We start from the raw sequence: 23,816 nt of genomic DNA, 5'->3' as shown, positions 1-23,816 counted from the left end.
GTTTCAAACAAAGAATGAGTGTTGCTGTTGTTGTTTATTACCCGTGGCTCCCAGCAACCATCTATATTTAGGAATTGTAACTTTATCAAACTGTGACTGCCTGGCACCACATACGTATGCTTGGGCTAATGCATAGGAGGTCCAGCGTTAAGATACCTCAGTCTGCTCTGAGGGCTAAATTCAAGTGTGCTGATTAAAAACATGTGACCTCTCTGCACTTCAATCCATGCACTTGATGCTGACAGACCAAATGCCCATTTTATCATAGCAGTCACCAGCTCAGCCACCTCTTCTGACTCTCCAAGGGCAACAGAATAAAGTTCTAAAACACTAATTCAAAGTCCCCTGTGGCTGGACCTCTAAGCCAAGTGCTAACAGCTTTACTACTTGATACTCTGCAACATCCTTTCCTCTATCAAGAGCAAAGCTCCCTCATTTGTCACATCCTTCATAGTTCCATCATTGAAAAGACATTCTAATGAGAGAAATGTATTAGACCTGTCCTAACTGAGGTGGAGGTGCTGATACAAAGCCTCAGCAGATATGTAATACGTAAACAACCCATCTTGCTGACTCCACTGCTAAACTCTCAAAAGTTTCTCGGAAATCCATAAACAACTAAAAAATTCTTATTTGTTGCCCCATCAGGGTAATCAAAACAGGCTGTCCACAGGGATGACACTGCAGGCTGCCAACTGATCAGTTTATCCAGAAAATGTGAAAGCAAGGCCCCCTCTCTGTTCTCTGTCTCATTCACCATTGAAAGATAATTTCACAGGGTATAGAATTCTAGGTGTTTGTGTGTTTTTTTCCTCTTAACACTTTATGTATTTCACTCCACTCTGCTCCTCATTGCATGTTTGCTGAGAAGTTGGATATAATAGTTATCTTTGCTCCTCTTTAGGTAAGGTGGGTGTTTTTTTGCTTCTCTTTGGCTTCTTTTTAAAATATTTTTTTCTTTATCTTAGATTTTCTGTAGTTGAATATAATATGCCTAGGTATAAAGTGTTTCTGACATTTTTTCCTGCTTGGTATTCTCTGAACTTCCTGGATCTGTCGTTTGATGTCTGACATTAATTGGGGGAAATTCTCAGCCATTATTCTTTCAAAGGAATTATTGTTTAAAGGGGGGATTTTGGGGGGAAATGTAGTTGGCGAACAAATAAATTCTGTGAAAAACTTAAAAGCACTAGTGAAAGCCCTTTTTTGTGATACTATAGTCTGTTTCATATGTTAGTATGCATCAGAATCAAATAAAATACAGATTACTAGGCCTCACACTCAGCGTTTCTCAATTTAACAGTTTGGGGTACAATCCAATCCATCTACCCGCCACAACACCACTGCACCAAGTCGTAAGCATTGTCAGACCTTACCAATGAAGTGGCGGTAAGTAGAGCAAGTGCCAATGTTGAGAGGTTAAAATCTGGGGTAATGAGTATGACTTTTTCTCAGTCCAAGTAAACCTAAGTGAAATATTTCACAGAGCTTCTCCTCAGGGACCTCCACAGTTACTAACCATGAAAACCTGTACTCAGGTACATACTGAAGATGAAAAGTGCCTCCCTCCCACCTCAACCACTCCACCTAACTCTCATACTTATACCAGAAGGTACACATACATGTTCCATTATCTGGAAAAGGATATAAAAAATGTATAAGACCTGAATGTCTCTTCATTCATTCATTCACTCAGACAATATTTGATATCTATTATTTTTGAGGCACTGTTCTAGACTGAGAATACAGCAGTGAACAATAAAACAGACAACATTGTTCCTGTTCAGAAACTCACATTCTACTGAAGACAGACTATATATATTATTTTTGGAAAGTGATATTGAGAAAAAAAGAACAAGAAAGAGAAAGACTGAAGTATATGCTATTTTAGGGAGGTTATTGGGAAAGTTTCTCAAATAAAGTGAAGTGGGAAAAGGAATCATAAAGAAAACAGTCCCATTTATGACTATATCAAAAAGAATAAAATACCTAGGAATAAATTTAACCAAGAAGGTGAAAGACCTGTAGTTTGAAAATGATGACATTGAAGAAAGAAATTGAAGAGGATACAAATAAATGGAAAGATATACCATGCTATTGATTAGAAGGACTAATATTGTTAAAATGTCCATACTACCCAAAGCAATATACAATTCAATGCATTCTCTATCAAAATTCCAATGTCATTCTTCTCAGAACTAGAACAAAACCCTAAAATTTATATAGAACCACAAAAGACCCTAAAGAGCCAAGGTAATCTTGAGAGAAGAAAAAACAAAAGTGGAGGTATCATGCTGCCTGATTAAGTCAACAATAATCAAAACAGTGTGATACAGGCACAAAAACAGACACATAGATCAATGGAACAGAATAGACTCCAGAAATAAAGCTTTGTTTATGTGGTCAATTAATAATCGACAAAGGAGGCAAGAATAAACAGTGGGGAAATGACAGTTTCTTCAATGAGTAGTGCTGGGAAAACTGGACAGATACATTCAAAAAATCAAACTGGACTACTTTTTTATATCATGTACAAGGATAAACTGCAAATGAATTAAAAAAATTTAAATATAACACATGAAACTATAAAACTCCCAGATGAAAATGGTCAGTAAGCACTTTGATACCAGTCTTAGCAATATCTTCTTCAATATGTCTCCTGGGCCAAGAGAAAACAAACAAATGGAACTACAAAAAACTAAAAAGTTTCTGCACAGCAAAGGAAACCATCAGCAAAACGAAAAGAACAACCTACTGAATGGGAGAAGATATTCACAAATGATATATCCAATAACATGATAATATCCAAAACATATAAGGAACTCATACAACTCAACATCAAACAAACCAAACAATCCAATTTATTTTATGTTTTTCTTTAGATTTAATATATTTATAAAAGGAAGAGAGGGAGATAGGTATAATTTTTTAAATGGAAACTAACAAGTGTCACTGAAGGTGTAGAGAACTCGGAATGCTAGCACATTGTTGGTGGGAATATAAAATGGTACGGTGCTGTGGAAAAGTATGGCTGTTCCTCAAAACATTAACCTTAGAATTACCATGGGACCCAGCAACTCCATGTAAGCATATACCCAAAATAATTCAATGTATGTTTTCAAACAAATACTGCCTGGGTCCAGCCCCAGCAGGTCCAGGGGTTCCCAAAGGTGTGGACGGAGTCGGCAAAGAGGGAATGACACTAAGACAGCGCTCAGTTGATCAGCAGCCTAGCCAGGTTCTCTAACCAGGTTCTTCAGCCAGGTTCTCTCACCATGTTCTCTAGCCAGGTTCTCCAGCCAGGTTCGGTTGGTCTCAAACAATCCAATTTAAAAATGTACAAAGGACCTGAATAAATACTTCTCCAAAGAAGATCTACAAATGGCCAACAGACATATGAAAGGATACTCAACATCATTAATCATCACGAAACTGCAAATCAAAACCACAATGTGATAACACCTCAGAATGGTTATCATCAAAAAGTCAACAAATAATTAGTGCTGGTGAGGATGTGGAGAAAAGGGAACCCTTCATACGTATGCTGTTTGTAGGATTGTAAATTGGTACAGCTACAATGGAAAACAGTACAAAGACTCCTCAAAAATTTAAAAATGGCACTGCCTTATGACCTGACCCAGTGACCTTCTGGGAATATGTCCTTAGGAACCCGAAACACTGATTCAAAAGCATATATGCACCTCTATGTTCATTGCAGTATTATTTGCAATAGCCAAGGAAACAGCCCAAGTGTCCAGCAGTAGATGATGCATCCTGTTTTTTATAGATTTAATGAGCCAAATACATTTTATAAGATATAAATCTTATTAAATTATAGTTTCAAGTCAAACTGTTTGATGTAAACAGCACCTCAATTAGAAGGTAATACAATATTCTACACTTACTGTTCTCTAATAACAATATATCAATATATCTCTTTCAAACTTGATGTCACATGTTTGCTTCACTAATGGTTTTAAGTTCAGAGCAACTGTAATTGAAAGTCTCATTTTAAATCATACTCTTAACTTTTCCCTACTTCTAAAGTTTAGATTAAACTCCAAGGGTCCAGTATAAAATATAAACTTAATTATTGTATGTTAAAACACAATCCATTCTCAAGATAGCAGGGTTGTATGTGCTTGGAAAAGGGAAGCTGAATTGAAGCGAAAGAAACAACCAACATGAATAATGTCCTCCTCAATCAATCAATGCTTATGCCAAATAAATAAAAAATTCAGTTATACTAACAAATTGAATCTTTTTCAAAGAGTTTAATACTCTTAATAGAGCTTCATTCCTCCTAATGGGAGAGCCTGCCTGAACACTGGCGCAGGTCTGTCTATAAACACAACTCTTTTCTCAGTATATGGAGTGGAACAAAAGTAGATTTATAGTTGTTCATATAGAAACTAATACCTGCAATACAAGAAGAAACTCTGTGTTTTGAGTACTCACAACTATAAACTTACTTTTGCCCCACCCTATATGTAATAAATATGACCTACCCCTCCTCCTAAATTCATGAAGCATTATTGCACTTACTGATTCCCAATGTGACTGTCAAAACAAAATGTAAGTTGTTGTCTAGTCAATTTTCACTTGATCTCAACTAATTATATACAATGTTTGAGCAGTGTCACCTACATTTAATACTCTATAGAGTTGAAAATTTCATCAATTACATTAAGGCTATCTTTCATATCTGGAGCACCTACACATAATTTTTATCAATTATTCTTCAAAATAAATTGGAGAAGCATCTTTTATTACTTCTATTTTACATGTAAAGGAAACTGATCTTGAAGATGTTAAGGAATACTATTTTTGCAGAACAGAGCACAAATGCTGCAGTCAAGTATAAAATCCATGAGTTTTGAGACCAATTCTGCAGCTCTTTCTACACTGTCAGACTACAAATTATAATGATTTATTTAAAGGAAAAAAACTCTTACCTTTTGGACACTTTCTCCATACAATATGTCGGGCATTCTCATAATTTGTGTTCAACCAACTAAGCACAAGTCTTTCAGAATCAGAATATACGTTGCTGTCTATAAAACAAGGATTGACTTTTGGTGACTTCTTAGTATGTATGGAGGGCATATCATCTGGGGAATGTGGTAGAATCTGGGATAATACCAGAACCTAAAATTGAATAAAAGAGAGAAAAAAAAACTTATATTAGACCTGAATGGCAAAATAAAAATCAAGAGTAGATAAAAGAATGACAGGTAGAAAAATAAAGTCCATCAGTATTTTCTGCTTAGCTACATTCACTCAAGAGTGAAAGAATAGTTAAGATAACCTCTAATGCCCATTTTAAATTCCCAACTTTTTGCCTTTATAGCATCTAGTCTGTAAAGTACCATGCTATGTAATTTACAAGAAGCAGCTTATTACCTAAGGATTCTGGTCACCAACTTTCCAGTGTGTGTGTGAAGGTGGAGGATAGAATCCCCGTCCCCACAGAACCAATTATCAAACACCAGCAGAACCTCCAACAATTTAACTCAATTCTGACACTATATACCCAGAGATGGTATCAGATTCCACAGGTTGAAGGTTCAGTCATACAAGACTACTATTTCAGATGCAAATCAAAAGCCCAGGTTGTCAGTATGCTTTCTAACTCTCCACTATCCACTGGAGTTTCCAAGGACCCCCTCCTTGGCAACTAAATTCACCAGTCTCAAGTTCAGCTTGTTACCTATACTTCTGACCAACTAGCTATAAATCAGAAGTTTTGATGACCTCTTATTGGGTTCTATTAGACCTCTGCAATTCCAGATCTGGGGATAAAATAAAGTTCTAACCCTCTAATCACATGGTTGATTCCTCTGATAATCAGCCCCCATACTAAGGTGCTTTCAAAAAGCCAACTAATTAACATAACAAAGACACCTTTTTCAGTCTTATCACTTAGAAATTCCAAAAGGTTTAAGAAGTTCTGTGCCAGTTTGGTTCAGTGGATAGAGCTTTGGCCTGTGGACTGAAGGGTCCTGGGTTCAATTCTGGTCAGGGGCACATGCCTGGGTTGCGGGCTCAAGCCCAGGAGGGGGCGTGCAGGAGGCAGCCAATCAATGATTCTCATCATTGATGTTTCTATCTCTCCCTCTCCCTTCCTCTCTGAAGGCAATAAAAATATATATTTTTTAAAAAAAGTTCTGTGTCAGAAATGAGAATGAACACCAAATATATATTTGTCATAAATCATAATATCACAGCATATAACTACATATAGTGTTATCCAATCATTATCATCTGCACTACCAGTTCCACATTAATTTTGCAAAACTTCAGATTTATAGCTATTATATTTCGCTTATTCATTTTAAATGTCAGATTTTTAAAGTTATGAATTATTTTAATCTATTTTTCCAATTGGCATAGAAAGCATAATTAATTTAAGTAGTAATCAGCAAAGCTCAGACTAAATTTAATTTTCAGAAGCTTACATTTCCATTGATCAGACTGTTTAAGTGGAAGGATATAACTAATAAACATTGTTCAAATATACCATGTTTATCACCATAACAAAACTTCTTACAGTCATTTATATCTAAATATTATCAATGCCACCAATTTGTTGTAAAGAGAACCTAATTTAATTCCATAGGGTAAGAATTATAAAAAGGAAAAAAAAATAAGAAAAGAAAAGATAGCAAAACTGAAAAGAAACATTCATGCATATTCATCAACAGTCCCTGTTAAAGAGAACCACAAGGAAACTGATTTTGGGGTGAAGATACAAGCTTCAGTTAAGACAGGAGATGGAGAGAAGGCTCCAGGAAGAGACTAAGCCACAGGGGAGTTTTCTGGTAGTAAAAGATATAACATCAATCTGAATGCCCATCACAGACAAGTAGATAAAAAAGCTGTGGTACATAAATGCAATGAAATATTTCTCAGCCATAAAGAAGAATGAAATCTTACTGTTAGACAGCCCCCCAGAATGTTAGACCTCCCAGAGAAAGGAAGATGGGCCAGGCATAGAAACTCACTAGGGCATAAAGCCCCAGATGCCTAGCAAGGGGCAAAACTGGGAATACAAGAACCTGGCCCCCAGGGTAACCATCCCTCCCCTAGCATATCACTGGTCATGTGGTTTAGACCCCCTGACCTCCTTAAGGCTTCAATTGTATTCCAGCTCCAGGCCCAGAAAATCAGCAAAACCAGACAAGTGATGTAGCTGCCTCTGGACCAGCTACATTGACTAATGACCCCCTGTCCTGGCACTAACCAATCAATGGAGACCATGACCCTGAAAGACCACGCCTGGAAAACTGATGAATATTCTATTGGACCCTCCCCTGGGAGTACTCCCCTAAGACATCCCCTAAGATTTCCACCTGCAAGAAAGATAAATATGCTCAGGACAAAGGACCCAGTGTGTATTCTCCCTCCCAGGAGCACACCCATGCCATTACCCCACTGGCACGTATCCCCCAACCTCTAAGGGACCCCATGAGACTTGCAACCAGGGGAGCAATGGGCAGTGGAAGCTCGTCCTGGGCTAACTCCCTGAACCTGTCTCCAAGGCCCCCTTTTCTCTGACATTTCAGTGAGCCAAAGCAGCCCAGCCTAGGCTCTCCTGTTGCTTCTTCAATGCCCTTCCTTGTTTCATTGTCCCAAGTATACTGTGGCTGCCATCATTGACCCAATGTCTCCTTGGCTTGATGCTATGCAGTCCTTCCCTTTGGATAGCTCATCCCCCCACCCCTTTCCTTAAATAAATTTAATTTTCTTTCATCAATGTCTGAGATAGCTATTTTTTTTTTTGCATACTATGCTTTTATTATATAGGATGTATAACTATTACACATACATATACATACACACATATATAAAAGAGAATTTTATAAATTCCATATTATGTTATCAAATGTAAACCTAATCACCAAGAATAATTTCTTTTTTTTTTTTTTTATTTTTTTTTTTTTAATTTTTTTATTGCTTAAAGTATTACAAAGGGTATTACATATGTGTCCATTTTATCCCCCCGCCCTAGACAGTCCCCCAGCCTCCCCTATCCCCCAGTGTCTTATGTCCATTGGTTATGCTTATACGCATGCATACAAGTCCTTTAGTTGATCTCTTACCCCCCTACCTCCTGCCCCCCAACCCTCCCCGGCCTTCCCACTGCAGTTTGACAATCTGTTTGAGGCAGCTCTGCCTCTGAATCTATTATTGTTCAAAAGTTTATAATGGTCTCTATTATCCATGAATGAGTGAGATCATGTGGTATTTTTCCTTCATTGACTGGCTTATTTCACTTAGCATAATGCTCTCCAGTTCCATCCATGACGTTGCAAATGGTAAGAGTTCCTTCCTTTTTAGAGCAGCATAGTATTCCATCGTGTAGATGTACCACAGTTTTCTAATCCATTCATCTACTGATGGGCACTTAGGCTGTTTCCAAATCTTAGCTATGGTGAATTGTGCTGCTATGAACATAGGGGTGCATATATCTTTTCTGATTGGTGTTTCTGGTTTCTTGGGATATATTCCTAGAAGTGGGATCACAGGGTCAAATGGGAGTTCCATTTTCAGTTTTTTAAGGAAACTCCATACTGTCTTCCATAGTGGCTGCACCAGTCTGCATTCCCACCAGCAGTGCACAAGTGTTCCTTTTTCTCCACATCCTCTCCAGCACTTGTCGTTTGCTGATTTGTTGATGATAGCCAGTCTGACAGGTGTGAGATGGTACCTCATTGTTGTTTTGATTTGCATCTCTCGGATGATTATGAGATAGCTATTTAGCATGCCCGCATATCACCATGTTCACTTTTCACTTATCATTTCCAACAGCATTTATGTATCTAGAGCAGTGGTCGGCAAACTCATTAGTCAACAGAGCCAAATATCAACAGTACAACAATTGAAATTTCTTTTGAGAGCCACATTTTTTAAACTATAGAGGTAGGTACATTGTTATTAACTTAATTAGGGTACTCCTAAGCTGGCCTTTGCTAAAAACGTCCTCAATCTGATTGAGGTACGTTCGCTGAGGTCGACCCCTTCCAACTCTCCCATCCACACTCATCTTGTATACTTGAGTGTGGATGGGAGAGTTAGAAGGGGTCGACCTCAGTACCTCAAAACAATGTACCTCCCCCATGCTGTGTATCCCGTGGCCCGCCAGAGCTGCATTTCCTGTCACCCGACCGACTGGCACCCCCCACTTCTTCTAACATCACTTCTTCAAAATAGACTTGCACAGGCCGAAAACCAACTTCTGCGCATGGGCCACGAAGTTTCAATCGCACTGTACGTGCATGCCTGCACGTGGTATTTTGTGGAAGAGCCACACTCAAGGCCCCAAAGAGCCGCATGTGGCTCATGAGCTGCGGTTTGCCGACCACTGATCTAGAGGGTATTAAGCTAAATGAAATAAGTCATTCAGAGAAAGACAAATATCATATGATATCTTTTATATGTGGAATCTAAAGAATAAAATAAGTGAACAAACAAAAGAGATTCATAGATACAGAGAGCAGACTGATGGCGGTCAGAGGGGAGGGCGTTTGGGAGACTGGGTAAAAAGGTTAAGGGATTGAGAAGTATAGATTGGTAGTTACAAAATAGTCATGGGGATATAAAGAACAGCACAGGAAATATAGTCAATAATATTGTAATACTATGTATGGTGCCAGGTGGGTACTAGAAATATCAAGAACACTTTGTAAAGTATATGGCTGTCTAACAATATGTGATGCCCCTGAAACTAATACAAAATAATACTGAATGTAAGCTGTAATTGAAAAAAAATTGAAAAATATAAAAATGTTTAAAACAACAGCAGCAACAAAAATCTGATCATAGTCCTCAAGCACTGCACATATCACCCATGGGGATCATTGCCAGGGTTTCCAGGAAACCTGAGAGGTACCTGTTCCTAATTTAAAGATAAAGTTTGCAGGCCCAGAATTCTGTTTTTCCTTGTCTTCTCACTACCACTATTCATGGCTCCTGGCTTCTTTTTTTCTTTTTCTTTTGTTAATCCTCACCTGAGGGTGTTTTCTCCATTGATTTTTAGAGAGAGTAGAAGGGAGGGATAGTGACACAGAGAGAGAAACATCAATGTGAGAGACAAATGGACTGGTTGCCTCCCTCACATGCCCCAACCTCGGCAATCAAGGAAATGAACCCATGACCCTTCAGTCCATGGGCCGATGCACTATCCACTGAGCAAAACTGGCTAAGGTGACTCCTGGCTTCTTAATCATCTTTATCAACCCTCCCTCCTGTTCAGCCTATATGATAGTTTTTCTCAGAACTTCAAAGAGCAAAGTGATGATATCTTAAGGAGAACACTGCAGTGTCCTACCACATATCCAAAAGCTCTTGCATCTGCACTCACTTTTCTTCCTTCTCTCCAGCTGCAATGGCTGAGCAATCCCTTATCCCTTCTCTTATACTAGATGCCAGGCCTTCTCATCTTAGGAATAGTACCGCATCAGTTGTCTTTTTTACCGTTTGGATCTTTAACGTCTCCCTCCTGACCAATTCTTTTTCAGCAATATCAAAACATGCTCACTAGGCATTCATCCAGGAACCAAGAGGTCACCAGTTGCATTCCAGGCCATCACTTTCTTTCATTCCTTTAGCTCATTAAACCAAGGCCCACCTAGTGACCTTCCCTGACTCATCATTACCATCTCAAGCAACCCCTCAATTTCACCTGATACTGTTAACCATTTCGTTCCTCAAAGGCTCTCTTTCCTCTGTGTTCATAATATAAAATGTCACTGTGATCTTTCTGCCTATTTGAAGCTCATTTGCAGGATTCTCTTCCTTTTCCTATTTAAATATTTGGTTTGTTCAATACTGGGTTTCTGACCTATGTGATTTTTTCACTCTATAGCTTTTTTCTCCCTATTTTATTCCCTATAAACCACTAAAGGTGCATTAGGAAACTACATAGACCACCACTAATAAAGAGAATAAAATGTCATCATATACTTTGGTCGTATTTACCACACACATGCAAAGAGTTATTCATATGTTCCCTATCCATGGTTATATCCAATCAAAACATGCAATATTTGTTGTCATGTGTGAGAATAATTGTGTTTCCACATCAATGTCACTGACATTATGGGACATACCGCAAAGCCATTTAATTAAAGAGCTTCACCAATTCTGCTTCACTCCAATCATACTTTATTGCTTTTAAATATTCCTCAGAAAATATGACCCCTTGTACCATTTTTGTTTGTTTTCTACATGGGCACGCAATTCTGAATAATGCGTAGTTAGAACTGAATTCTTGCTGACGTTTAGCAACAAATACCCCAATTTTATTATAGAGAGAACTGAAGTGGTTCAGGAAAAATGTGTTTAATTAACCAGAAAGAACACTGCTCTTTGTTTAAAAATTTCAAAATATTTGACAGAATTGTGCCACTATTCTAAAAAAAACCTTTATGATAGACAGAATACTGGGAACAAATGAATAAACAGTTAATTAAAATTATTCAGATATTTATTTATCACCTTTTTCTTTTACAGATTCTTCTGTAAAAACATCACATTCACTTCTTTCAGTATATACAGATTCATCCTTTATATCCACCCAAGATCCCTATTTATAATTTACACTTAGAACAAACAGCATTCTGAGTTTGAGTGTTTCTGTTATTGTCTTTCACCACTCATGCTTCAATGACCCACTTTTTAGCCATTTTTGAGAACATTTTTGTGAATTGGGAATGTAATACAAGGAAAGAGCAACAATTAACCATGCAAATTTAACAAGCAAAAATAACCTAATGACACAAAATTAAATTGAATAAGACAAGCTATATTCTGTTATCTAAACAATTAGCCAAGAAGAACTGACAAAGGCGGTCTTGCATTGCATGCGTGACCTCTGAGAATTCAACAATAAGAACCCAAAGGGATTTGTGTGAAAATCAAAATCTTTTATTTCTAACTTGTGAATTCATCTCAACAACATTGCTTGCTTTTTCAAGTGAAATTGCCAATCCACTTCTGATTTAATGGAGCACCTAGAGCTACCCACGCTTTAGCCACAATACATTAAGTCACAGTTCTGTAGATCATCTAACTGGGCTATCTTATCCACTCCTATGACTTTATCATGGCATCGAAAGAACTCCAAATGTGTGTTGCCACCCAGGTCCCTTTCCTGACTCAAGGATACACCCACCGGTAATCATACCAGGCACTGTAATATAGCAAAACTAAAATTAATTTATCATGTTCTCTTACTCAGTTCCACCCTCTGCCCCCAATAAAAATGCTATTACCCTTGTCTTCCATTTCAGTGACTGGGATCAAATTTCACTCAGTCACCCAACAAGAAACCCACTGTTATCTTTGACCTCTCTGTCTCTTTTACACGTCCCCCACCCCCTCCCCGCCACCCCAAAGATCAAGCCATTCACCAAGCCTGAGTTCTCCTAATATTTATGAATGCTGTCCATTTCTCATCTTTCCTACTACCACCAACATTCCTAGAACCACAAATTAAAATGCATTCCTGAACAGTTTCTATAATGTACCACAGTGATTTCTGTAAAATGCAAACCTGATTATGTCAAGCTTATGTTTACAACCCTTCAATACCTCTGTACTAATCTCGTGCTAGGGTCTATGAAGTCCAGATCCCTTGGTTTGGCTTATGAAGTCATCCAATTGCTGTCTGGGATCACAGTCCACTTTTCCCCACCCCCACCCCTAATACTGCGTTTATTCCTCAAAATGTACCATGTTCCATCTGACCTCAGGCATTTCCACATTGAATTTTCTTTGTCTTGAAAAATGCAATCTGCTGCCCCCCATCACTTTCCTCCAATAAAAGTCATCTACTGCCTCCTTCACACAAACAATACTCTCTTTCTCTCAACTATGCCCCACCTTGCCTGGCAAACACCTATCATTTCTCAGGACTCAGTTTATTTTATTTATTTATTTATTTATTTATTCATTCATTCATTCATTCATTCATTCATTTATTTATTTATCTACCTACCTACCTACCTACCTGCCTACCTATTTATTTATTTATTGTTAATCCTCACCTGAGGACATTTTTCCATTGATATCTTTTTTTTTAGAGAGAGAGAGTAGAAGGGAGGGGGAGAGACAGAGACACAGCAATTGGTTGCCTCCTGCATAGACTCCCACTGGAGGCTGGGAATCAAGCTTGCAACCGAGGTACATGCCCTTCACTGGAATTGAACTTGAGACCCTTCAGTCCATGGGCAACCAGCTAGGGCACATTTCTCAGGACTCAGTTTAAATTGATCTTCTTCCTGGAAACTTTCCCCGAGCCAGGAAAGTCAGGATCCTCTCTATGGGCACTCATCCTTAGTTATTTGGGCTTGCCTTGTCATAGCATTTGTCATGCTTCCTTGTAATTATATATACTTACTTGCTAATATATTCCAAGACACAAAATTATTGAGGATATAGGATATATCAAGTTAACTCTTATCCTCATAGAGCCTGAAACATAATAGTGGTTGAATAAATTCATTAAACAAATATTTGCTGAGCATCCACTATGTAGGTGACACACTATTTAGTTTACAAGTGAAATTTGGTTTCTAAATTCATAGATTCACAGATAGGAAAGACAGATTAAATGAACTAAGCATATCTATGAATGCTGCAAAAATGAATAAATAATAAGTGTATGAATCAAATCCACAAAGCAAGATTAGGACTAGTTTGTCCCTAAATTAGAACATGTGCTGATCTTCTGTTTTGGAGTTGCTCCTATCACTGGACAAAATGACAGATCATGCAGACTAGAGTTAATAAAAGAAGAACATGTCTTTCCCAATTATAAGTTTGGCTGAGAGTCACAAACATCCTAATACATTCTTCTCAGAATTAATCAAGAAAAAATAGGATTTCTTCTCTTGACATCCAGCAAGGAAGACAGGGCAGGTTGAGGTGGAAAGAAGAGAAGAGGAGTAAATGGGAATATGTAACAGGAGCTTTCCAGAAGGTAGGCCTGGCTCACTGGCTGCCATGAAGGTTTTAGATTGCCAGAGAGCAGCAGAGAACTGGAAAAGCAGATCTTGGAAGGAAGTAGGTATGCCTATAAACTCTAATCTCCTCTTCTCTAAACTAGGGATTATTGGTTGTGAAGATTAAACAAGAGGACATTTAAAAAGCAATTTGTGACATATAATGCTATTTAGCTTTTAATTCTGTCTTTTCCTTTGAGTGACTAACTGCTGCTTTTATTTAACTTAACTTTTTTGCTTTAACTCCCTGTCCTATAGCTCACCCTATTCATGAGTGAGGATAGAACAGAAGCCTCCATTGGCTTTAGTGAGCAAAATGTATAGTGCCATATTTCCTTGGGACCCTAGGAAATTATTCCAGAACTGAAACCAGTGCTTGTTTAATCAATAAAGATACAGTAGTGAAGGCACAATTTATACATTAATTTACCTACACATGCACCTTAGCATGAACTTAATTGGAGAATCTCATCAACACCTGATCTTGCCTACAGTTATATGATTCCTAGTGAATGTCTCAATAACTTTATAAGAGAATATTATGCATTACAGGTGGAGACCATAATTTTCACAAATATCCATTTTTTAATCCTTAATTTTAATATTGGAAAATGCCTATAGCTACCAATTTTAGAGACTATACTTCTCAACTTCCCTTAAAGCTAGATGCGGTCACATGACTAAATTCACCCCAATGGAATGTGAAAGGGAAATGATGCATTTTCCACAAAATATCCTTAAAAGGAATTTACTTGTCTTCTATTCCTTTATCTGTTCTTCCTTATTCTAAGAAATCGACCCAGGATGAAAGCCCAGTACTGAGGATAGAAGAGACACCCCACTGCCTCTAGACCACTTACTTCTCCACAGTTCCATGAGACAAATAAAATTCTATCTTATTTGAGCCACTAGGATATTAAATCTTTTACAGCAATATTGCCTAAACCTGAACTAATACACTATCTATGTAAAGTAACCAAAAACTCTAGCAATGAACAGGAAGAGAAATGATACCTTGTATATCTGAAGGAGGACATCTGTCCATGCCCGTTGACTCCAGGTTTCAAACTCAGTCATATCTATAACAACATATCGCTTTTCCTTAAGTAAAGAGGAACATGATGGCTTTTCCTCAGGTAAAGAGGGACATACTGACAAGGCTTTAGTCTTTAATAAAAAAAAAATCACAACATTAATTAAAATGCAAGGCAAATATAAGTTCAAAATTGTAACTACTTAGCATATATATATTTTCTTTTAATAAAACCTTTACATGTCCCCTTCATACATTAATCAAGATCTCTTGCCCTAGCTGGTTTTGCTCAGTGGATAGAGCATCGGCCTACAGACCGAAGGGTCCCAGTTCAGTTCTAGTCAAGGGCACATGGCTCGATCTGCAATAGAGGGCGTGCAGGGGGCAGTCGATCAATGATTCTCTCTCATCATTGATGTTTCTATCTCTCTCTCTGCCTCCCCCTTCCTGTCTGAAATCAATAAAAATACATTTTTTTAAAAAAAGATCTTTTCTAATTCTCCTTGCGCCAGTCATAGAAACAATCAACACAGGTAACTTTCTGGAACTCATAGCCCTTTATTGAGGTCATAGATTTACTAGTATTCATTCAGTGCAGTCACTAGTTCTGGGGCAAAAATAGCAGAATGAAATGCAAAGTTATTCTGAACTCAGAACCCCTGGGAGCCACATTCTTTAAATTAAGCCACAGAGACTCAGGAGAGTGGCAAAGAAAAGGCCCCTGGCTCTACTACTAATGTCATGTGGTGACTATAGTAACAGTACCACAACTAGAGTTGCCTCAAAGCCTGCAGACATCTCAGAACAATACCCCTTCTCAATAGATTTCCATAAAATGAATTGAATAATTCAAAAAAAACTATGCATATCTTACTTAAATTCCCCATATCCTCCTGTAAAATTGAAAAAAGGAAGTGGCAAGTGGTGGAGAAGTTAAAGCAGTATTGTGTTTGGAAGACATATAATCTAAAAATTCATTTTAAGAAAAAATTTACATAAGCACACTCCATTCTTCATTTCTAAATCCCTTAAAAGAATCAATTATTTATAGATTTAAGAAAACCATGTGTTGCCCTAACCGGTTTGGCTCAGTGGATAGAGCGTCAGCCTGCAGACTGAGGGGTCCCAGGTTCGATTCCGGTCAAGGGCATGTACCTTGGTTGCAAGCACATCCCCAGTAGTGGGTGTGCAGGAGGCAGCTGATCAATGTTTCTATATTTCTAACTCTCTATCCCTCTCCCTTCCTCTCTGTAAAAAATTAATAAAATATATTTTTAAAAATAAAAAAAAAGAAAAAGAAAACCATGTGATCATTTCTGCCTCGGCTCTACAGAGGTTTTTAGACAAATACAAAAATATATATATACTAGTATATGTCACCCACAGAGGCATAATCCTTAGGATATTTCATAAATAAAAAATCAAGGATTCTGAAATGAAACCTTCAAGCAAATACCAAAAATCAGTAAATTCAATATCTGAGCAGTTGTTCCAAGAAATTATATTCCCTTACTCTCATTTCAACCCATTTCTTGTAATCTTCTGGTTCAAACAGAAATTCTGGCTGTATATAAGAAAGATATGCTCCTCGAGCTCTAAAATTAAAAAAGAAAAATTCAAATTATTATAGTATAACACTCAGGATTTGTATATCACTTGCATTTCAACTTTGATTAAATGATTTCAATGTCATATAATTTGTTTATTAAATTTTAATTTTTAACAATTATTTAATTAATTTAAAATTTTTCCCTTAATAAAATGTGTATATGATGTTTCCTTTACAGAGCTGATTAATGGGAAAGATCTTACTAAGTGCCTTTAACCATCCATGTCAATCCTTATATGTTAATGGGATATAGGAAGTCCTGATTTAGCCCCTATTATCAAAGCAGTAACCAATAAAAATAAAAACCACATTTTATTTACATTGAAATAAACTATACAAAGTTGACTTTCTTCACCAAAAATAACAGCAAGTATTTTCTATATTATTCCTAGATAACCACTACTGGTAAACACATTTTTGTAGGCTTTCCAGATTTTTCTTGTAAATCATGATGAGATAGTAGATGTAGTCATGGAAAAAGACATCTTATCTAATAAAGAGGGGATATGCAAATGGACTATTATGCTGTAACAGTCAAGATGGCTGCGCCCACAGCAGAGGCCAAGTTCCCATAACGAGCCTCAACAAGCAAACAGCAGGGACCTGAAGCTGCATGGCACTGGGCCAGGGCAGGGGACCTGAGGCTGCACCCCTTTCCTGGTGGGGCTAGACGGGGGAACTCAGGCCACGTCCCCTGCCTTGGCACCAGGCTGGGGACCTCAGGCCATGCCCTCTGCCCTGGCACCAGGCTGGGGGACCTCAGGCTGCATCCCCTGCCCAGCAGGGCTTGACGGGGAACCTCAAGGCGTAACCCCTGCCCCAGCACCAGGCCAGGGGACTGCAAGGCGCACCCCCCCAGCCTGGGCCAGGGGACCTCAGGCCATGCCCCCCACCTGGAAGGGCTTGACAGGGGTGGGGCCGGCTGGGTCTGGATCTAGTCCAATGGGGTTGGGGCCAGCCGGGTCTGGGTCTCGCGCAATTTCGAGGCACATGTGGGTGGGTGGGGACTTGACTCTGGTTCCTATGGCATGCCCCAGACTCTGACAGGAGGAAGATTTTCATATACATCTTACTAATTTTCTTTCATCTCTGACACTTCTATTATAGAGAAAGGGCAAATAGCAATATTAAAATATTTCCTCTAATTCCCTTTTTTTTTACATTTTTAATTAAGTTATTACATTTAATTCCCTTTTAATGTGCATGAATTTCATGCACCGGGTCACTAGTAACATTATAAAATTTTAAAATGTTTACTTTTTGGTTACCATTAGAAAATTAAGGTTTCTAAGAGCTAAAAATTCTAATTAAATGGAAAATTTGTATGGTTTTGGTAATAGAAGGCATGGGGTATAGAGATGAATTTTGAAGAAAAAATAAAGTGAGTTCTAAAGCCTGTTATTTTGATAACCAGAATGGTGAGCCGAGGTGTTTTTCCTGGGGTCGTGTCTTGCGATGCCAAAGAATGAGCTTCACGGACCAGAAGATTTAAGCAAAAGTGTGGAAAATTTATTAAAAGCAAATTCCAACTCCCCACAAGGGGAGGGGCCCAAAGAATGGGTTGCCAACAAAGCAAGTCGTTCTAGGAGTACATATGTGCAACAAGCCTGCTCCATATCTATTTGTGTCACCATCTGATTGATTCCCCCATTGTTTTTGCCCAGCAACGGACCTGAACTTTATTTCTATGTGTATGTACACCTTGTTTATTGCAGGCCCTCCCTTGGTTTCCCATGCTCCCACTCTGTATCCAAAACATTTTATTTGTTTTGGCATGGTTGGCTTCTGTTATCAGGCTTGCTCAAACTGCCATGTCTGCTCCTGTCCATTTTCTACCTGCCTTTGTTTCCCACTGGACCCCTGCCCTATCTGGCTGCATTTCAAGCTAACTTCTCTCAATTTCTGAAAGCTGTAAGAAGGTGAGAGGATTAACTTGAAACGCAGGTAGACAGGGCAGGGGAGCACGGGTCCAGTGGAAAACAAAGGCAGGTGGAAAATGGACAGGGGCAGACACGGCAGTTTGAGCAGCCTAATCACAAAAACCAACCAAGCAGAAATAATAAACTGTTTCTGGACACAAAGCAGAAGGCATGGGAAAACAAGGGAGGGCCTGCAGTCACAAGGTGTACAAAAGCATAGAAACACAAAAAGTTCAGCATGGGGACAGAAAAAGAACACACAGAAACAGGGAAAGTTCAGGGCAAGAACAATTAAAGGAATTGTTGGGCAAGAACAATTGCTGGGCAAGAACAATTAAAGGAATCAATCAGGTGACGACACAGGTAGACACAGAGCAGGCTTGTAGCAAATATATATATATCCCTGCACTACAAAACTTTGAGGGGCAGACCATTATTGGGTCCTCCACCCCTTGCGGAGAGTCTGAATCTGCTTGTAATAAATTTTCCACACTTTTGCTTAAATCTTCTGGCCTGCAAAGCTCATTCTTTGGCATCGTGAGACACGACCCCGGGGAAACACCTCGGCTCACGATTCCAGTTATCAAAAGTTTGTGACAGTTGCAGAAAGGTTTGTGAAAGTTATAGAAGGTTTGTAAGGAGAAATTTTAAAAGGAAGTTATATAAATGACACAGGCCAGCAAGCCAGGATAAGCAGAATAAGGAAACTGGGCTAGTTAAACAGCAATTTGCAGCCATCTAGCAAATCTAGATGCCAAGCAATCTGCAGCCATCTAGTAAATCCTATGGTCCCTAAACCAAGGACACTTAAGAGTAAATTATTTGCACTATTCCTCCCCAGGCAGAGGGTAAATAGCTTAAATCAACCTACTCAGGGAGAGAGACAGCAGAAATCCAATTATGCCATTTGCCAACCATACACAAGGACAAATGAACTTAAGAGAACAAACCTAATTTGGGTATATTAGACCACAACCCTCCAGACTGTTTCTTTCCTTCCACCAGACTTATTTGTCATAATTCTTGATGCTCTAGCTTTTTCCGTAATAATACTAAAATTTATAAAGCAGTCTGTCTCCACCAAGTTACAAGCCCTACTTGTACTCAGAAAATACCACTCCTAGACACCATCACAACCTCCTTTTGTGCCCAGGCCTCATCGTCCCCCTGAAAGAGAGCAAGGATTTTTAGCTTTGAAGGAAAACCTTACTGCTTTTCAGCAGGAAGCAGTTATAGAAGAGACCCGACACCCCTTTTGCTCTGAAAGTATTCAGTGCTTAAAATCCTTGAGGAAGAAAATGTTAGACCCTCAGCTTACAGGGAAAATAACAAAACAAATGGCTGGACTATTAGGCATAGTCTCTACCTTTTCCCTGCACTCCATTATGCCCAGCCTGGGGCTCTCACCCTCTCGGAGGTTTTCCTATTACAGTGGGGCCTTGACTTACGAGTTTAATTCATTCCATGACTGAGCTCGTAACTCAAATTACTCGTATGTCAAATCAAAAGTGAACAAGTGAGACACGTGATGCTGGGCTGATGTTGTGGCCTTCACTGTGACGTTCGCTGCGCCAACTAGCGGTGGGGTATCTGAAGCTGGCTGGTAACCCAAATTTTAGCTCGCAACTCAAAGCAAAAAATCGGCTGAGAGACGGCTTGTATCTCGAAAAACTCGTTAGTCGGGACACTCATAAGTCAAGGCCCCACTATATTCTCATTATAGGTTTTGCAAGATATGAAAACTGCTTTCAGTTTCCATTAAACTGCCTCACCCAGTTTTCAGTGGACTGCCTACACCCAGACTCCTGCCCACCAGTTACTCTGACCTCCATAGGAGAATACAGTATATCTCCCACTCCTCCTAATCTGGCTCACTGGAAGCATTTTGGGAGTCAGCCCATCTGGTTTTCAGAGGATCTAATACATTTATAATTCTTTACCACTTTCGGCCTTGTGTACTCCTCCTTTGGCAACCCTAACACATATAAGTCTGAATATAGAAAACCCCCAAATATTAGATAATCCATCAATTATTTTTACAAAGAGAACACCCCAAATTTGTGGCCTCTTTGATGGCATAAATTAGTACAGGTTAAGCAGCAATTATCTATTTATATTACTTTATACATTTAAAAACATTTATCATATTTAAGACTTTATTATTTTTTCACTGTCAAATTCCTTGAAATATTTTAAGCCAAACTCTTCATATGCATATCCATCACCACCAGAACCTATAGGCATCTAATAGTTTTGGCAGGAGCGTCCCCTAGAAGGGATTTGGATGTTGAGGTATATATCTCATTGAGTGAGCATAGAATTCCACTCACCATAAGCATTTACCAGAGAAGAATGCCTCATCTAGTACTCAACTCTGGAACACCCTCAGCAGTTTGCAGTCCAGAAATACTGAAATGTGAAATGAAGAAAAAGCAGAAAGGAGCCTTAAGTTGATTCTGAAAGCCCAAACCTTGAAGAAAGCACAGATGAATAAAAGAGAGAAGTGGGGGTGGGAGCATCTACATTGTTTTTATGAATCTTCATTATATTCAAATCACTATAGGTTTAAATAAAATCTAATTTTAATGGGACACCACTTCTTAGCAAAAGGAGCCAACCTAAAGCCTATATAAGAACTCAATGAGCCCCATTAAGCTGAAATCCTAGAAAGTGAAAGACAGACATATGAAGAAATTGGAATACTTCCTTGCATCCAAAGCCAAGACAGGATCTCAGGAAGAAATGACCACTTCTATAAAATGCTATTGGGAGACTAAGGAAAACTATCAGAGTCATTAAACTGAGAGCTTCTTGAGAAGGGAGGCCACATGATATTCATTTGAGTATTCCATAGTGTCCAGCAGAGAGTAAGTCCTCAGTAAAAAATTAAGAATGTAAGAAGGCAGTTTTGCATTGGTAAGGACAAGACAACAGGCCCGAAATGGAGTTGCACATGGTAAGCCCCACATCACCAAACCCAGACTGACTTACAGTTTGACCTCACCCAGAATGGAATTTTAAACCATTCAATCGGAATTGCTCAATCAGCATTAGTTAGGTAATCTCCCTGATAGTACAGCCTTGCCATCCCCTAAAGCAGCGGTTCTCAACCTTCCTAATGCCGCGACCCTTTAATACAGTTCCTCATGTTGTGGTGACCCCCAAACCATAAAATTATTTTCATTGCTACTTCATAACTGTAATTTTGCTACTGTTATGAATCGTAATCTAAATATCTGATATGCAGGATCTATTTTCATTGTTACAAATGGAACATAATTAAAGCATAGTGATTAATCACAAAAACAATATGTAATTATATATGTGTTTTCCGATGGTCTTCGGCGACCCCTGTGAAAGGGTCGTTCGACCCCCAACGGGGTCGCGACCCACAGGTTGAGAACGCTGCCCTAAAGGAAAGTGACCTTGCAATAACCAATCTACTTTTTGTGGCGTAGGGGGGAAAATGTTTTCCTTCTTTCTTTCTAGGTTCTCTGCTTGGTCTAATAATCAAATTGACACAAGACAGATTAACAGAGGAAAAACAAAGTAAACATTCATCCATGAGAGCCCATAAAGAAGTGAAATTCCAAGGCAGGCAGGTAATTGAGGAAAAGCGGGTAAAGGTCTGGGGTTTCAAAAGGGAGACAGACAATTCATTGGAAAATGAGATGAGTAGATGTTTGGTCAACAAATGGTTGCCCTGCCATGCAGATAAGCTTTTCTGATATAAAAAGTTCTCTCTGGTAATAGCTTCTTCAGGGTATAGGCTCTCTATCTAAATTCTTTTAGGCAGTTAAGGGAGAAGAAAGCTTTTCCTGAGTCTGCTGAGTCACAACTGCCTTCAACTCAAAATAATCCACATGCCAAAGTGGCACATTTTGGGGTGGCTCATTCTGAGAGAAGTTAGCTTGAAATGCTGGCAGATAGGGCAGGGGTCCAGTGGGAAACAAAGGCCAGTAGAACACAGGCAGGGGCAGACACGGCAGTTTGAGCAAGTCTAATAACAGAAACCAACCATGCTGAAATAATAAAATGTTTTTGGACACAAAGCCAGAGGCATGGGAAAACAAGGAGGGCCTGCAGCAACAAGGTGTATGAACACATAGAAACAGAGAAAGTTCAACATAGGAACAGAGAAAAAACACATAGAAACAGGGAAAGTTCAGGTCCATTGCTGGGCAAGAACAGTTGAGGGAATCAATCAGGTGACCACAGGGAGAGATTATCGGGCTCCCCTCCCCTGTGCAGAGAGTCGGAATCTGCTTGTAATAAATTTTCCACACTTTTGCTTAAATCTTCTGGTCCACGGAGCTTATTCTTCGGCATAGAGAGCAGAACCCTGGGGAAAAAAACCTCATCTCACAGTTCCAGTTATCAATTCCATTCTCCCCTACAATGCCTCATACAACTTCCTTTTTCATACTCCCTTCTGCTTATAAAATATCTCGCTTTGGATAGTAGCTCTTTGGAGCTCCTTCTCTCTGCTAGAAGGGATGCTGTCTGATTTATAAATTTTGGAACAAAGTCAATAAGATCTTTAAAATTTACTCAGTTGAATTTTGTTCTTTAACAGCATTTTACAGATGCTGTTATGAAGAGAAGAATAGGCCACCCCAAAATATGCTCTTTGGAGAAAACACAAACACAGGAGAGCTTAGAAAATAGAGTAGAAGTTACCCTTTGTAATGAAAATCTACGTTTATAAAGGAAATTTACGTTAGAAAAGAAGCTTTACTAGGAAGAGAGCTATTACTAGCAATGACATTTCACTTGAGAGACCTGCCTGGCAGGATAAGTCTTGTTTAAAACAAAGACTTCTTCCTCCCCCAGTCAGACTCCCCCACAGCCCCTCCCCTTGTCCCCACTCCAATCCACAAAGGCTGAAGCCCTGGACTCCTCTCTTTCCTTAGCTCAGAATCTACACTAATAAAAGACAAAGATGCTAATTGACTGTACCTTCGCTATGCCCATCAGCCAATCAGAAGAGTATGCAAATTAACCCAACAAAGATGGATACTGCAGGTGGGGCAGGACAGCGCAATCCGCCGCCTGCCCGCTGCCATCCAGGCCTCCCGTGTGTGACCCAGGGCAGCAGGGCGGGGCAGCGTGATCGGCCATCCATCCCGCCGCCATCCAGGCCTGCCATCTGCAACCTGGAGAGGCGGGGCAGGCACCGAGGGATCAGGCCTGCCATCTGCCACCTGGGAGTGGGACTAAGCCACCAGGTGGTTATCTCCTGAGGGGTC

General features: G+C 39.2%; 1 protein-coding gene across 1 annotated transcript in view; it reads right to left on the bottom strand.

Annotated features, from left to right (window-relative positions):
• Nucleotides 1-23,816, bottom strand: part of CFAP47 (cilia and flagella associated protein 47) — a gene marked incomplete at both ends in the record, with an annotated part of 442,463 nt that overhangs the window by 230,154 nt on the left and 188,493 nt on the right. The window contains 3 exons of the mRNA XM_081081612.1: nt 4,956-5,148; nt 15,021-15,173; nt 16,553-16,634. Of these exons, the coding sequence (XP_080937738.1) occupies nt 4,956-5,148; nt 15,021-15,173; nt 16,553-16,634 (428 nt within the window). The remainder of the gene's footprint in view (nt 1-4,955; nt 5,149-15,020; nt 15,174-16,552; nt 16,635-23,816) is intronic.

This window comes from Myotis nattereri (assembly GCF_964212035.1).
Source record: "Myotis nattereri genome assembly, chromosome: X".
Lineage (NCBI taxonomy): Eukaryota > Metazoa > Chordata > Mammalia > Chiroptera > Vespertilionidae > Myotis > Myotis nattereri.
The sequence above is the reverse complement of the archived record's forward strand: the minus strand, read 5'-3'. Positions and strand labels throughout refer to the sequence as shown.